The following is a 16,918-nucleotide window of genomic DNA, read 5'->3' on the forward strand; positions in this document are numbered from 1 at the left end:
ATGGGGAGATGTGGTAAGGGGAATCGCATGATGGCTCTGGTTTAGGGATTCCCAATAGGACAATCATTTGCTGCTTGAACAGCAAGAGCTAAATCATTAGCCATATTTGCCATATTCTTCATCCACTGACTGGAATCACACCTTCTTTGGACTTAGTAAGTTGTTGCTCTTTATCTAAACTGATTTTCTTGCTTTTCAATCCGGACGAGTGAATAAAACAAAAAAACTTTGATTCAAATCTCTTTTGAGCGATGTTTAATATGAGACAAAGGTGGCTTCAAAATGAGTAACCAGATGACTTGTTACAAAATAACCTATTTTGTCTACAGTGTGTTAGTTTTCATTTTCCCCCTAGTATTTGAGGACTTAAACTCCATCCTCTTAAAACTAACAATTTTGGGACTGTGTTTTAATCAATCATTTGTATTTTATTGTTGGTGTGCCTTCCAGATTTCTTGGAAGCAAACCAATGGAAGGGGATTTGACATGAGGGGTTAATGGACCATTATCTGGCACCATTTGTGGGATTCAATATGGGGAAGTTTCAGGATGGCAGATACCCGTGAAGCTTGGCTAGATTGCCAGAGTTGCCCTGGACGGTAATGTATCACACATTCTTTGAAAAATGTTGGTTGTGCCATATGCAGCCAATGAGATGATGAGTTTTATTTTAAAACTAGCACACAGAACTTTGCAGAAGTTGCAAAAGATTGGAAAACGTCCAAATTCTCTTTACTAGGACAGTTCTAGGTTCAATATCATTGGGAAAATTGGAAAGATTTAGCATAAATGTAACTGATTTCAAAGCCCTGGTGAAGGACATCAAGCTTGTTTCAGAATCAGCTTAGCTCTTGGCTCATTAAATGCTGGAAACCAGCTTTCTATGCATCTAATTTCACAGGAGACATCACTTAAAATATACATACACATCGAAGTGTTATAGTTATTCTATGGAATATTTTAGATAATTTATAACTCAGAAGCTTGAAAATGTTTCCAGGCTTTCATAGAAGAAGACAGAAAGTAGTAAACAGGTCCTATACTTTGTACTCAAACCATTCTTCGGTCAACCAACAGATTTGTTACCTATAGGTGGGTACAGTACCTGCCTGAATGCATGTTAAGTGCTTGTCCTCAGTCAAGCTTTTAGTCTTGGGCACTGGAGAGGGAGATCATAACAATATGGGAATCAAGAATAGAAGAAAGTCATACAGTTCCTTGAATCCCTTTCTCTATTCAGTAAGATCATAGTCAATCATCTGCCTCAAATCTAACCTTCTTGCATAATTATCATATATCCTGATTTCTTTAAGAGTCCAAATAGCTACTGGTCTCATTTTTTAAAAAAAGCCACTTTCAGAGTCAGCTGGAGGAGAGAATTCCAAAGATTCACAACTCTCTGTGTTAAGGAACTTCTCTTCATTTAAGTCATATATGGCTGACCTTTTATTTAGGATTTCAGTTGGATAGGAAGATTGGAAATGGATTATTTAGGAGAAATTCCAACAAAAAGGAGCTGTACCCAGAATGGACCAGCTGTAATTGTAATTAATTGTCTGTTCAATCAAAAATGGGTTTTCTCCTTTGCAAGACAAGGCTAAAATGTAAATTTGTGTTGTTCCATTATAAAATTATATCCATAATTAATTGTAATTAAAAAACAATAAAGTATGTTGGAAATACATGACCAATGTATTGACACCAACAATGGGAAAACAGCAAGGACTATCGGAAGGATGTTGTGAAAACTGAAAGGGTTCAGAAAGGATTTACAAGGATTTTGCCAGGGTTGGAGGATTTGAGCTATAGGGAGAGGCTAAGTAGGCTGGGATTGTTTTCCCTGGGGTGTTGGGGACTGAGTGGTGACTTTAAGAGTTTATAAAATCATGAGGGGCATGGATAGGATAAATAGACAAAAGTCTTTTCCCTGGGGTGGGGGAGTCCAAAATTAGAGGGCATAGGTTTAGGGTGAGAGGGGAAAGATATAAAAGGGACATAAGGGGAAGTAGTGGAGGCTGCTACATTTGCAATATTTAAAAGGCATCTGGATGGGTTTAGAGGGATATGGGCTAAGTGCTGGCAAATGGGACTAGATTAGGTTAGGATATCTGGTCGGCATGGATGAGTTGGACCAAAGGGTCTGTTTCTGTGCTGTACATCTCTATGACTCTATGACTCTTCATCAGAGGAAGAACTGAAAAACAAAGCATCATTTTTCGTACAATTTTTGATTTTCACTTTTGAACGGTTTGTTTTCTCTTTTTGAAGTTAACTGCCATGTTGTGCATATTCAGTTTGGTAGGTTTGTTTTATTGATGTATTAAGCAGCAATTGATACTATATTTTTAAAAAGGTATCTCACCGATCATAATCCATGACGGCTATTAACAAGCTCACTTGGTCGATATTTTCAGGGGGAACATCAAAGACTATGGCTTCATTGTACACAGGGTTTAATGTGTTTCGCTTTGTTGATGTTTTCCTCTTTTTCAACCTCCTTCCATCACACATCAGAGAAATCTTCACATATGGATCTGTCGGTGCAGCACAATAGTCAAGAAAACCATCTGCTCTCATGCATCTCTATAACATTATCCTTTTCTGCCTGCTTTAGCTCATCTGTTGCTGAAACATCATTTACTACTTGATTACCTCTGCACTTAACTATTCCAATATATTCCTGCCTAGCCTCCCATCTTCAAATTTCTATAAACTTGAGCCTATCCAACACTCTATTGTCAGTCTCTGAACTGACACCAAGGTCCATTTTCCTTCATCCAACTGACTTTGGCTCATGCTTTCTATTCCCTTCATGGATCCACCTCTCCCTTTGTCTGTAATCTGTTCCAGCTCTGCAATCCCTTGTGATCTTTATGCTCATAAAATTCTTGCCTCCTCAGCATTCCCAATTTTAATTGACCCACCATTGGTACCTGGATCCTAAGTGCTGAAATTCTCTCCATAAAGCTCTCCACTTCTGCCTCTGAATCGTTAAAAATATATATCTTTTATTACCTTAACATTGCCTTGTTATAACAGAATCCCTACAGTGTGGAAACAGGTCCTTTGCCCAACAAGTCCACACTGACCCTCCAAAGAGTAACCCACCCAAACCCACTCCCCCATCCTATATTTACCCCTGACTAATGCATCTTACCTACACACCCCTGAACACTATGGGCAATTTAGCACAGCCAATTCATTTAACCTGCATATCTTTGGACTGTGAGAGGAAACTGGAGCACCTGGTGGAAGTCCACACAGACACTGGGAGAATGTGCAACATCCACATAGACAGTTGCCTGAGGCTGGAATCGAACCCAGATCCCTGGTGCTGCGAGGCAGCAGTGCTAACCTCTGAGCCACCATGCCGCCCATAACATATTAGTTTATAATTGTCCTTGAATTGCCTTGGGTCAATTCAATATTTTACCAGTTATTAGGACAAGAGCATATGTGATTGGGAACACTTCCACCTGCAAATTCCCTTCCAAGCTACTCACTACCCTGACTTGGAAATATGATTAGATTAGATTAGATTAGATTAGATTACTTACAGTGTGGAAACAGGCCCTTCGGCCCAACAAGCCCACACCGCCCCGCCGAAGCGTAACCCACCCATACCCCTACATCTACATCTACATCTACCCCTTACCTAACACTACAGGCAATTTAGCATAGCCAATTCACCTGACCTGCACATTTTTGGACTGTGGGAGGAAACCGGAGCACCCGGAGGAAACCCACGCAGACACGGGGAGAATGTGCAAACTCCACACAGCCTGAGGCGGGATATGTTGCAGTTCCCTCAGTGTCACTAGGTAAAAATCCTGGAACTCTCTCCTGAATTGCAGCTCTACCTACAGCAAATGGACTGCAGTGATTCAAGAAGATAGCTCATCACCACCTTTTCAAGGCCAATTAGAGGTGGGCAATAACTACTGGCCCAGTCAACAACACCCATATCCCGTGACAAAACAGATAAAAATCCTGCATTCAGTGTTTTCTGAGGGTTATCTTCTCACCTGAAGCTCCCGTTATATCCATGGCTTTAAGATTACGAGCCTTGATGACAGTGACAGTAAGCCGGCCAGCAGTGGGGAGATAGCACAGTGAAAACATCAAGTCTCCAAGATCGACATTTTCCTAAAGTATTAAAAACAAAATAGTACAGAGCTTAATTGCATTTAATGGATAATTAGAGAGCACATTCAACTCCATCTCTCAAATTATATGAAGTGTTCAATTTCAGCTTCATAAAAGAGTCATCACACATTCCTATCTGATCTTGGAAATCGCATCTTCATGTATTTACATGCATTTTCATTGGTCTTTATGTAATTATTGACAGAAGGCTATATAAATGGGCTACATAAATCTCATCAATCACATTTCAGTGGAAGCAATGAGCTATGATTTGGCAAGTAGAGAATTGAGACACTCAATCTAATTCATGCAATTATCTACCCAGAAGCTCTGAAGGAAACAATTTCACCTCATTTGAGTTATTTGGAAATGATGCTGTGACAACTGATGTTATTTCACTCCAATTAGCCATATTTCGAGCAATTTGAATTTTATCTTTGATTCAGGAAATTCACAAGCATTCTTGGTCCATTATGCATTACATTGTTATCTTTTATTTCATATAATATTGATAGCATTTTAGCTACCGACAGAAAGTAGTAGGAAGTTACAAACATCCAGCTGCAATTTGACTAATTACAGTATTTACTCATGCTTCCCAATAAACACTGAAATTAGAATAATATTTTATTGCAAAGGACAAACATTTCCTGCCAGTTACAGACAAGAAAAGCAGGCGGTGGGTGAAACTAGCTTAGATTTACTATTATTCATGTTGCATCACTGTTCAAGGTGGAGGAGGTTCCGCCTCTCAGATAAGACATTGACTTGACATTAACTCCATTCCTGATGAAGGGCTTTTGCCTGAAACATTGATTTCCCTGCTTCGCCAAAGCTGCCTGACCTGCTGTGCTTTTCCAGCATCACACTCTTGATTCTGATCTCCAGCATCTGCAGTCCTCACTTTCACCTAGACACGCCATCTGTCCTCTCAATGGGTATGAAAACACTATTTCCAAGAAGACCCGATCCCCTAGCTGCATTTATCCCTCAAGCAACAAAAAATGATTACTTGGGCCTTTGGCTCAACGTAGTTTGTGCAACCTTGTTTTGCACAAATTAGCTGTTGTATTTCCTTTCATTACAGCAAAACAAATTTCATATTAGCAATAACATAGTTATATATCACCATTATCATTAGAAAATATCCCAAGGTATTTCCCATAAGCATCATATATTACACTGAGCCACCATAAGCATACACTAAGTTAAGTGCCCATTCTTAGTTCAAGGATGTATATTGTAAGCAACTTCTATAAGTGGGAAGACAAGGTAGAGAGACAGGAAATTCCAGAGTTTAGAACATGGACAACTGAATGCATGGGTCTTAATAGTAGTGTGATGAAAGTCAGGAATACTCAAGAGGCCAGAATTCAAACCTTACAGCAGAATTAGTGGGTTAAGATACCAGAGGTTATTAAAGACATAGAAAGGCTTGAGGCGTAGAGGAATTTAGAAACAAGAATGTGAATTTTAAACTTGGCTGAAGGCCAATGCAGTGAGCATAGGGGAAGTGGACAAGACTTGGTGTGAGTTAGAATATGGGAAACACAGTTTTGAATATATTTGGGAATGGGGTGGGGGAATGAAAGGGTTAGGGTTAACCCTAGCTTGCAATAGTAAAGTCAAGATCAAGGAAAAACATCAGCTCAAAATGCTATTGGGAATATGAAGGATACAGTAGAACTATAAATTCTTTCATTAACATCTTTTAAAAACAAGATACTAGCCATTTAGGATGGCTCACATACATGCAATTTATCTCAACAGTTTTCTTCATAGATGGCACTGAAGTAAGAAACATATTTAGGAAAGTAAATAGTGAGATTGACAATTCAACTTAATAGATTTCTATAAATAAAGGTTGTTCATTCATTTTTGATTTAACAATGTTGGTAGGGCTAGCAATTCCTGCCTATTTGTAATTGCACAGGACAAGGTGTTGCTAAGTCACGGTCTCGAGCAACTGCAATACAGTGCTGACAGGGAGAACGTTCCAGAATTTTCACCCAGCAACAAAGAAGGAATGACAATTTATTTCCAAGCTGGCATTGAGTAGGTCACAGATTTCAGTATTCCAATATGTATAAGATTTACTCATTCCTGGCTAATCTGTGAAAGCACATGAATGTAGTGCTATTATTGACTAATCTTTGAGTAAAGAAGCTGTGAAAGATTCTCATAACTCAGTCATTTCAACACCTCTGCCCTGTTTAGCAAATCGACTCTATTCACTTATACTCTCATGATTGCATCTTACCTAAATCAATCTAATTATGTGTAACATCTGGTTTGATACTTTTTCATTACCTATTTTGATGGAACACAGATTATATTAATAAAATGAATTTATTTAGGCCAAGGTGATACTAGTATACAAACCTACAAACAGGCTTCATGACATGAAAGCAAAGATGTCATATAATTAGACTGGCGTAGAATTAGAAAGAATATATGGATCATGAACATGGTCTCTGCACAACTATAAATGACCCACCTGTCACAAACTTTTTTTATTATTCATTCAAGTCAAGGGAGGTGATTGGCTTGGAAAAGAAAATGCAGATGCTGCTATTGCAGGTGTTCCCATGTATCTGCTGCCCTTGTTCTTCTAGGTGGTAGAGATTGTGAGCCTGAAAGGTGCTGTTGGAGAATTTATGGTATTTTGTAGCTGATGCACACTGCTACCATTGTGTGTCAGTGGTGCAGGGAGTGAACTTTCACGATGTTACATGGGCTGCCAATCAAGTAGGCTGCTTATCCTGGATAGTATTGAGATTTTTAAAGGTTGTCGGTCTTGCACTCATTAGGGCAAATGCACAGTATTTCGTCACACTCTTTACTTCTGCTTTATAGATGGTGGATAGGTCTTTGATCAGGAGGTGAGTCATTCATCACAAAATTCCTTGACTCTGACATGTTTATGGAGCCACAGTAGTTATATGGCTTGTCCAGTTTGGTTTCAGATTAGATTCTCTACAGCATGGAAACAGGCCCTTCAGCCCAACCAATCCAAGCCAACCCTCCGAAGAGTAACCCACCCAGATTCAATTCCCTCTGACTAACACACCTAATACTATGGGCAATTTAGCATGGCCAATTCACCTGACTTGCACATCTTGGCTTGTGGGAGGAAACCCATGCAGACATTGGGAGAATGTGCAAACTCCACATAGACAGTCACCCGAGGCTAGGATTGAATCTGGGACCCTAGTGCTGTGAGTCAGCAGTGCTAACCGCTGAGCCACGGTTATTCGTAACTCTCAGAATGTTAATAAGGGAGCATTCAGTGTTGATAATGTCACTGAATGTCAAGAGATCATGATTAGATTCTTTATTTTTAGTGATGATCATTACCTGATACCCTTGTGCAGTGAATGTTACTTGTCACATATCAACCCAAACTTGAATGTTGTCCAGGTCTTGCTCTATATTGACATAGACAATATCTCAGGAGTCACAAATAGCACCAAATGTTGTGCAATTATCAACAAATATTCCATCTCTGCCTTTATGCTGAAGGGAAGGTCATTGATGAAGTAGCCAAAGATGGTTGGGCTTAGGACACTACCTGAGAACACCTGCAGAGATGTTCTGTGCTTAAAATAATTTGTCTCCAATAGCTACAACCTCTTTCCTTTAAGCCAGATAGGATTCCAACTACAGAGAGTTTCCCCCTTGATTCTCACTGAATCCGGTTTTGCTAGCATTCCTTCCTAGCAGACTCTACTGAATGCAATTTTAATTTCAGGGGCAGTTACCCTCTTGAGTTCAGCTCTTTTGTCCCTGTTTAGACCCAACTATAATGACGTTAGCAGCCAATGAGCCTGACTCAAACTGAACATCAGTGAAAAGATCATTGTTGAGTAAGTGCTGCTTGATAGCACTATTGACGACACATTCTATCACTTTGCTGATGATTGAGAGTAGACTGATGGGGTGTTAATCACAAGCAGTGCAGCAGTGTGTACTAGCTACAAGATGCACTGCAGAAATTCACGCATCCTCCTTAGATAGCACCTCCCAAACCCAGTCACTAGCATCTAGACAAAAGCAGCAATACATGGGAATAACACCACCTACTCTTTAACTTCGAGCTACACATCATTCTACTTGGATATATATCACTGTTACTTCACTGTTACACAGACAAAGTCCTAGAACTCTCTCTTCAGTCCTTCCTAACAGGTCTGTGGGTGTACCTACACCAAAGAACTGCAGCTCTCAATCACCTTTCAAGGACATTTAGAGACAGACAATAAATACTGAGTCAGCCAGCCAAGTCCATATCCTCTGATCCTAGAAAAAACTTTTCTAGGATTCATACAGGATGCGCATGTGAATACGAAGTGTTTAGAGGGATATGGGCCATGTGCTGGCAAATGAGATTAGATTATTTTAGAATATCTGGTCAGCATGGACAGGTTGGACCGAAGGGTCTTTTTCCATGCTGTACATCAGTATGACTCTAGGCGGAAAGGAAAGTGAGAGAAAGAACAACTGAATAAGTTTGGGAAAGAAAGAAAGGGAGAGAAAGCAAAAAATAAAAGAAAAAGGAGGGAAAGAAAGAGATGGCAAGAAAGACAGAAATGAGTGGGAGGAAAGGAGAAAACAAGAAGGTAAGAATAGAGGAGAGAAATAGAGATGGGAGACTGAGGCAGAGAAAAAACATTTGAGTGAATTGAGGGAGAAGTTGATGGACCAATGTGATGGAAACGTCACCGATCTGCTGCCAGAATCTTTTTTTGTATCTTGCCTAGACGTTTGATGGAGGTGGCAGGAGAATCTGCCCAATTTTGGAAACAATATTCAAGTCTTAGATGAAGCTGGGACTTCATAGTGCATTGTATTTGATGAGACGCAAAAGAAATGGTTGACATATAATAATTCCTGGCACAATTCTCATATTGAATAAATAATTGCTGGGAATGTTGGAGCAGATGGTGAACAGAATATACAGGAATGTCTACATTTATTAAAAAGGCAAATGGAGGTGACCATGTTTGTAAGAACATGGGATTTCAAGTGGATTTAAGTGTCTATGGGAATAGGACTTAGTGAAGTGAAATGGGTACATTTTCAAAGGACATGTCAGTGCTAAGAAACCTTTTTTAACATCTTTGTGGGTCAGACAGATGCAGGAAGTGTGCTTATGACTTCCCAATACTCACTGGTCATGGGTGAAGCATCTCACCATCAATGTGTTCTGTGAGCATTTAGGGCCATGCCAAACTGTATGTATTTAATGAGTGAAATGAGTTTGTGCAGAAGATGAAAGTCTACAGCAAAGAGGATCAGTTGAAACTTTAATGAAGAGAAAGGGTTAAAATGGCCAAGGAGACTCATGACTTCTGTGAATGTGTTCCTCTCCCATCCACCCCACTTCCAACTCCAACACTTAGCAGGCTTGAGGAATTGGAGCATCAATTACTTTAGGGGCTGGATTTATGTCTCACATCTTGATGGCATCTCATCTGTGGGACATACCACCTCTGAGGGTGAAGCACTCTTTCTGTCAGCTATTTGCAAGAGTTGGAACATGCAAAACAAGACCCTGGCTCCTTAGCCTCTGATTCATGGGGAGTCCAAGCATTTCATATTCTACTCCAGGCCACACTCCCCACCTTCCTGCATGCCCACCCCCCACCGATTCTAATCTAGTGGTAAAAGTATTCCACAATAGTTTGATCATCTGGTAGCTGCTGTAGACACAAACAGAAATGTCAGGATTGGAAGTGTAACTTGAGTAACAGGAAGTCACTAGGGATTGGGTTAAGTAGGGCAGCATTGAATGAAGACTGAGCTTTGATAATAGAAACAACTTTTGCATATTTCAGTAAAGAAGAAAAAGAGAAAAGACAGATTTGCATATATATAATATCTTGCACAACCTCAGGATGTCCCAAAGCAATCTATAGACAATAACATACTTTTGCAGTGAGGTCACCATTATAATGCAGGAAATGGGAGAGCTCATTTCATGATTGTTGTTAAACATTTATTGGTAAAATAGCTATTGAAATAATCTTTAAAAATCTTTGATAGCATAGAATCATAGAATCCCTAGAGTGTAGAACCAGGCCATTTGGCCCAACAGGTCCACACCGACCCTCCGAAGAGTATCCCATCCAGACCCATTCCCTGACCCTACTCCCCTTCATTTATCCCTGATTAATGCGCCTGAACTACACATCCCTGAACACGATGGGCAATTTAGCCTGGCCAATTCACCTAATGCACATCATTGGGTTGTGGGAGGAAACTGGAGCACCTGGAGGAAACCCACTCAGACACCAGGAGAACGTACAAGCTCCACACATTCAACCAAGGCTGGAATCGAACCTAGGTCCCTGGCACTGTGAGGCAGCAGTGTTAACCACTGACACCCCATGCTGGCCCCAAATGGAGGAATCATATGAAAAATAATTTTATAATATTGCTTGGATGCAAAACTCTCTTGCACATCTCAAAGACCTGGTACATAGAAACATGAATAATGAATGAAAAGATTCAAGACTTTGATTTATATTCGGCTCTCTTTCTAAGAGAGTAGACAGCATTAAACCAAGTCAGCACTGGGTAAGGATGATGCATAAACAAGTATCCACTGTTTCACTAGTGGAAGAAAAGGGGTGGCCGAAAGAGTGTTTGAACTCATAAGTCTGCATTAGGCTTAATACTTAGCACTATTGTCTCACAGCGCCAAGCAACCCAATTCGATTACATCCTTGAACGATTGTGTGGTGTCTGCACATTCTCCCTGTGTCTGTGTGGGTTTCCCCCAGGTGCTTTGGTTTCCTCCCACAGTCTAAAGATGTTTAGGTTAGGTGGATTTACCATGCAAAATTGCCCCATAGTGTCCAAGGATGTGGATTAGCGATGGGGAATGCAGGGTTACAGGGATGGGGGGGGTGGGGTGGTAGTGGGTCTGGGTGGGATGCTGTTTGGAGGGTTGGTGTGACTTGATGGGCTGGATAGCCTGCTTCCAAACTGTAAGGATTCTATGATTCTAAGTGCCTGATCATGGAACATGGCATTTTAAGCTCCTCTGCAAGTTGTGGGAGGCACCTTATTTCTGCACTCCACATCACAGAAAGACAGAATGAATTGTGAAAATAAAAAAATCTCATTCTCAAATTTGCTGTCATATGGCAGAAACACCTATGAAGAAAGAAAAATAAACTTGTATTTATATAGAATGAACCCAGGATCCTGCAAAGTAGGTATTTAAGTACTGTCGTCCCTATTGTAAAATAGAAATTGCAGCAAACAATTTGCATACAACATGCCCTCACAATAGCAATGAAATTGATTAGTAACCTATTTGTTAGTGATGTTGGCTAAGGGGTAAATATTAAGCTAGATAACAAGGAGTATTTCCTAGCTGTTGTCAAAACAGTGCCATGGAATCTTTTGTATCCAACTGAGAGGATAGATTGGGTGTTCGGTTAGAATTTCATTCCCCCCACCCCTGCCCTGAATTTTAACAGCTGATGAACTAGTTCCAAAAATGGCCTGTGTCTTTCAAGAGTCAATAAACAGTAACTCCCGATTAGATCAATGGAGAGAAACCAACTGTTGTGGCATGTTTGGAAAAAGAGATAAAATTCAGTTGGGAAGCTACACATTGGTATCTCTCACCAGCGTCATTTGCAAATTGTTTGAACAGATTATTCATTCTCATGTCAAGAAGCACTCTGTGCACTGGTAGATTGCATGATTTTTCAGGATAAAAGATGCATTGAAACACAGCTTTTACAGACTGTTGATGACCTAGCATTGAGACTTGAAAGAGATGGAACTACTTTTGTGGAAATACCAGATTTCTGGAAAAATATTTGACAGAGCTCTTCATGGAAGGCTCTTGTCCAAACTTCACTATAATGGAATCGAGGGGACACTGTTAAATTGGAGCTGGCACCTGCTTACCCATAGGTACATGCATTGAGGAATCATTCAGGATCGGTGCCGGGCCCTCTACTTTTTGTCATTTACATCAATGATTTGGATGCGAGCATAAGAGGTACAGTTAGTAAGTTTGCAGATGACACCAAAATTGGAGGTGTAGTGGACAACGAAGAGGGTTACCTCAGATTACAACAGGATCTTGACCAGATGGGCCAATGGGCTGATAAGTAGCAGATGGAGTTTAATTCAGATAAATGTGAGGTGCTGCATTTTGGGAAAGCAAATCTGAGCAGGACTTATACACTTAATGGTAAGGTTCTAGGGAGTGTTGCTGAACAAAGAAACCTTGAAGTGCAGGTTCATAGCTCCTTGAAAGTGGAGTCGCAGGTAGATAGGATAGTGAAAAAGGCGTTTGGTATGCTTTCCTTTATTGGTCAGAGTATTGAGTACAGGGGTTGGGAGGTCATGTTGCAGCTGTACAGGACATTGGTTAGGCTACTGTTGGAATATTGCAATAAATAATGTCAGAATTCTGGTCTCCTTCCTACCGGAAAGATGTTGTGAAACTTGAAAGGGTTCACAAAAGATTTACAAGGATGTTGCCAGGGTTGGAGGATTTGAGCTACAGGAAGAGGCTGAACAGGCTGGGACTGTTTTCCCTGGACTGTCGGAGCTGAGGGGTGACCTTATAGAGGTTTACAAAATTATGAGGGGCATGGATAGGGTAAATAGGCAAAGTCTTTTCCCTGGGGTCGGGGAGTCCAGAACTAGAGGACATAGGTTTAGGGTGAGAGGGGAAAAATATAAAAGAGACCTAAGGGACAACTTTTTCACACAGACGGTGGTACGTGTTTGGAATGAGCTGCCAGAGGATGTGGTGGAGGCTGGTACAATTGCAACATTTAAGAGGCATTTAGATGGGTATATGAATTGGAAGGGTTTGGAGGGATATGAGCTGGGTGCTGGCAGGTGGGACTAGATTGGGTTGCGATAACTAGTCGGCATGGACGGGTTGGACTGAATGGTCTGTTTCCATGCTGTAGATCTCCATGACTCTATGACTCTATGTCCTCTCCAGAGTGCCCCAGGGATCAGTGTTGGAACCTTTACAGTTCTTCAACTCTATAAATGCCCTTTTCAAAACTCAATAAACAGGGTGCAGCTATTTGCTGATGACTGTATTGATGATGCAGATATTAGTTTATGAATCAGGAAAAACTCAAGATCACATCAATTCTCTGCAAGATGATTTTCTGGAATTGCAAAAATGGTAAGACCAATGGAAAATACCATTCAATGTCTCAAATACTATCATACACAACCCCAACAAGAAAAAATACAGCAACAGGTACATATTAAGTTCTGTAATCAAACTCTCTCAGAATGCAGATATTCGACAATTCTTGGAGGAGCTTTCCACAGTGATCTGATACAACCAAAACAACTTGGGTTTTTGGATGTCTGAGGAGGTATCTTTGACATTGCAGCAAATATATAAAAGACATAGCTTACAAACTTTTGCCCATCCATTGCAAGTCTTATGTGAAATCCTTACACAGCAAAAGATACAAACAGGATTGGAACACTTTAAGGATGTACTGATTCTGCATGCATCAATATGGGAAATACACAGGGTGTCAAATCCTGACCACGATTTGAAATTGGAATCAACGCAGCCATGGAGGGAAAAAAATTAGATTGATCATGTTGTATAACATATGGAATAGAGTGGTGAAACAAGTAGCTGCTGCCCTCTGGTAATGACAAACACAGGGTAGTCATGTACACAGACTTAAAGACCATTTATTTCCAAGAAAATGCATCAGCAGTCTTTCATCTCAAGGACAAACTCACAATGGAACAAGTTGCCAAAGGAAATCATCACAACCCATCAATTGGAGATCTTCAAGTTTCATCTTTAGATTATTTTCATTAAAGGTCTTCTTTATAAGGAGTACCATTTCAACAGGCCAGAGCTGTTCATATAAATATTGCCAGAATACACATATTATCTGTGACATGACTAAAACAGAAACAGAAAGATAGCTGTCTGAAATGTCAGCATTCCCTCAGTGCTGCGTTGAGAGCAAAAAACTGGGTTACATGCTTGAATATTTGGAGTGGGACTGAGGTGTTGTAAATCGTTGGGACTCTGTGCCATGTGTCTACAGTGTTCTGTACTTCGTGGGTTATGGAGACAGACTGAAGTAACTCAGATTGTTTTTTCTACTGATATGAAAAGGAAAACAAATCAGTTCAGAGAATTTTGATTTTTCAGAAATGTCATAATTGTGGCAGAAGAAGACCTATTTTCTCAATGGGGCAATCGGATGGTTAGATCACATGGAGTGGGAAATAGTACAAGCAACAGCCCTGTCAAAACTGGAGAAGAGGCGAGACATTTTTGTGGACCATGTGAAGACCTGAGTAGAGGGTAAAGTCATCATAGTCTTAGCAAACATAGGGCTACTTTCCCCTTAGAGAAAAGTGACTGGTGGTCGTTCAATATGTGGGTCAATATGCCTCAGACAAAGGAAGACCCTGAGAAGGAGAGTACTTCATAGTAACCGCAATGGGTGCAGGAATTGAACCCACACTGTTGGTGTTAAGTTGCATTGTTAACCAGCCATTCAAGCAAACCGATACCTGTTGTAGAATCTTATCGGAGTCTGAGTGACACAGGCTGTGCCAAAATTTGTGGCAGATCCAGATAAGAAGCCCAGAGATGCTTATCTCAATACCAGGAAAATCTTAATGTCAGGAATATCCACTGCTTCTTTGATACTTTTGCCAAGTGGTGAGGTGATTTCTCATGAGCTAGTGGCCAATTGCCAATGAAAGGGCTTGTTACTCACCTCATTAATGCTGCAACTCACTGAAATAATATTCAGCATCTTGTCTTCCCAAACTCACCAGACAAGTGGACAGTGAGAATTCTTGACATGGAAATCAGAGCAAGTATCTGATAATTTCAGCTCTGACATGTCCCAGCCTCTGAGAACCCTTGTGGTACACCTCTGATCCACCTACAGTGTGGTTCTGTGCTTCAGGGCTGCACAGTTACTATCACTGTAATGCTGCTGAAAGGACATTGTGTGCTCAGGGATACAGACTTGACTCATGGACTAGACCAGGCTGCATCCAGATGTGTTTATGTGCTGTCAGAAAGCACAGCCCACGTGGATACTTATAACAATTCTACCTTATATTGACTAGTCCTGTAAGTTTTGTGCTATGCCCCCTCAGCCAGAAATACCAGGCACACAGTCCTGCTGAGTTGCTGTACAGTTTAGTACAGACACAAAAGCCAAGAAACATGTCATGGATGTCAAAAGGCCTCAGATAAGGCCTCACAATTGCCTAACAACATCTTCCCTCACGCATTCTCACCACCCCAATTCCGACAGCATTAAGCGTGCATGCCCTCTGTGGTATCTACTCACTTGCCAGGGAGACCTTCCCAACTGCACTAACAACTTCTGCAACACCATCTTTCACTTCCCAGCATACCTGCCTGTTTCTCATTCCAGAGGAAAGCACCTTCAGGGATCCCAGCACAGGAGGTGAAGGGTAGTCTCCGATATCAGTCCAGGGGCTTGGACATTATCAGTTAGCTGCTTGGACAGTTAGAGTCAGAATGTTCTCCACACAAGGGGTGAGCAGCCAAATATCAGGCAGCCTACCACCCGTCTTGACTCTCTGTCCAACTGAAGGTGCTTTCCTCTGGAATGAGAAACAGGCAGGTATGCTGGGAAGTGAAAGATGGTGTTGCAGAAGTTGTTAGTGCAGTTGGGAAGGTCTCCCTGGCAAGTGAGTAGATACCACAGAGGGCATGCACGCTTAGTGCTGTCGGAATTGGGGTGGTGAGAATGCGTGAGGGAAGATGTTGTTAGGCAATTGTGAGAATGGTAGAGCATGAGCCTTGGTGGACTGTGGGTACAATAGGAGATGAGTGATGTCAGGGGGGAATGGTGGCACCTACACTGGCAGAGGGGATAAGGACATCGATCTTCTTCTGACAGTGCTGTGCGTTCCTCCAGACGACTGGGACTGGACTGATCTGGCTGGCAAACTCAGACAAGGTTGGCATGGTCTGGTGTCAGTTCTCAACCAATTCTCAAACTTTATATGGGTAAGTAGGCCAACTTGTTGGTTTGGAGCTTGGTGCGGAATGTTTTTGGTAAGCAGAACTAAATGCCGCGGGATGAACTGACTGCCAGTCCTGGGGGAAAGCGTTGTCTTGCTTGTGCATCACCCCACCCAGCTGGAACACCAGGATCAAGTCCACAAAATGGCATTCAGTCATGTCTGGGGCAAGTATCAGGAACTATGTAAGGCAGCTGACAGTGCTCATTTGGTGCATGATGGCCCTTTAAAGATGGGTCCTCCCCAGGGATGCCAGTCAATTCTGGGATATCCCATCAGAGGTAAATTGTACCAGACAGTGCGTGAATTAGATGATTAAAGAGGCAAAGCTTGGTAAGATTTGGCTAGCAAGCACTACAGTGTGGAAACAGGCCCTTCAACCCCTTAAGTCCACATTGACACTCCAAAGAGTAACCCACACAGACCTATTCCTCTACCCTTTTATCCCATATTTACCCCTGACTAATGCATCTAACCTATATAGCACTGAACACTTTGGGCAATTTAGCATGGCCAATTCACTAACCTGCATACCTTTGGACTGTGGGAGGAAACCCACGCAGACACGGGGAGAATGTGCAAAGTCCACACAGACAGCTGCCCGAGGCTGGAATCGAACCCAGGTCCCGAGCACAGTGAGGCAGCAGTGCTAACCACTGAGCCACTGTGCTGTCCCAGTAGATCTCATGATGAAAGACACCCAAAAAATCTTACACAA

At 41.4% G+C, this 16,918-nt stretch overlaps 1 protein-coding gene across 3 annotated transcripts in view; it reads right to left on the minus strand.

Annotated features, from left to right (window-relative positions):
- syt9b (synaptotagmin IXb) overlaps positions 1-16,918 on the minus strand; it is a 99,967-nt gene that overhangs the window by 17,766 nt on the left and 65,283 nt on the right. For all 3 annotated transcript variants that reach the window (XR_011963753.1, XM_072592547.1, XM_072592546.1), the window contains exons 4-5: positions 4,026-4,146; positions 2,363-2,534 (exon numbers count right to left, since the gene is read on the minus strand). Coding sequence is in view for 2 of the 3 variants with exons in the window: in XM_072592547.1 (XP_072448648.1) it covers positions 2,363-2,534; positions 4,026-4,146 (293 nt within the window). In the remaining variant the exon portion in view is untranslated. The remainder of the gene's footprint in view (positions 1-2,362; positions 2,535-4,025; positions 4,147-16,918) is intronic.

Source organism: Chiloscyllium punctatum, chromosome 22, assembly GCF_047496795.1.
Source record: "Chiloscyllium punctatum isolate Juve2018m chromosome 22, sChiPun1.3, whole genome shotgun sequence".
NCBI lineage: Eukaryota > Metazoa > Chordata > Chondrichthyes > Orectolobiformes > Hemiscylliidae > Chiloscyllium > Chiloscyllium punctatum.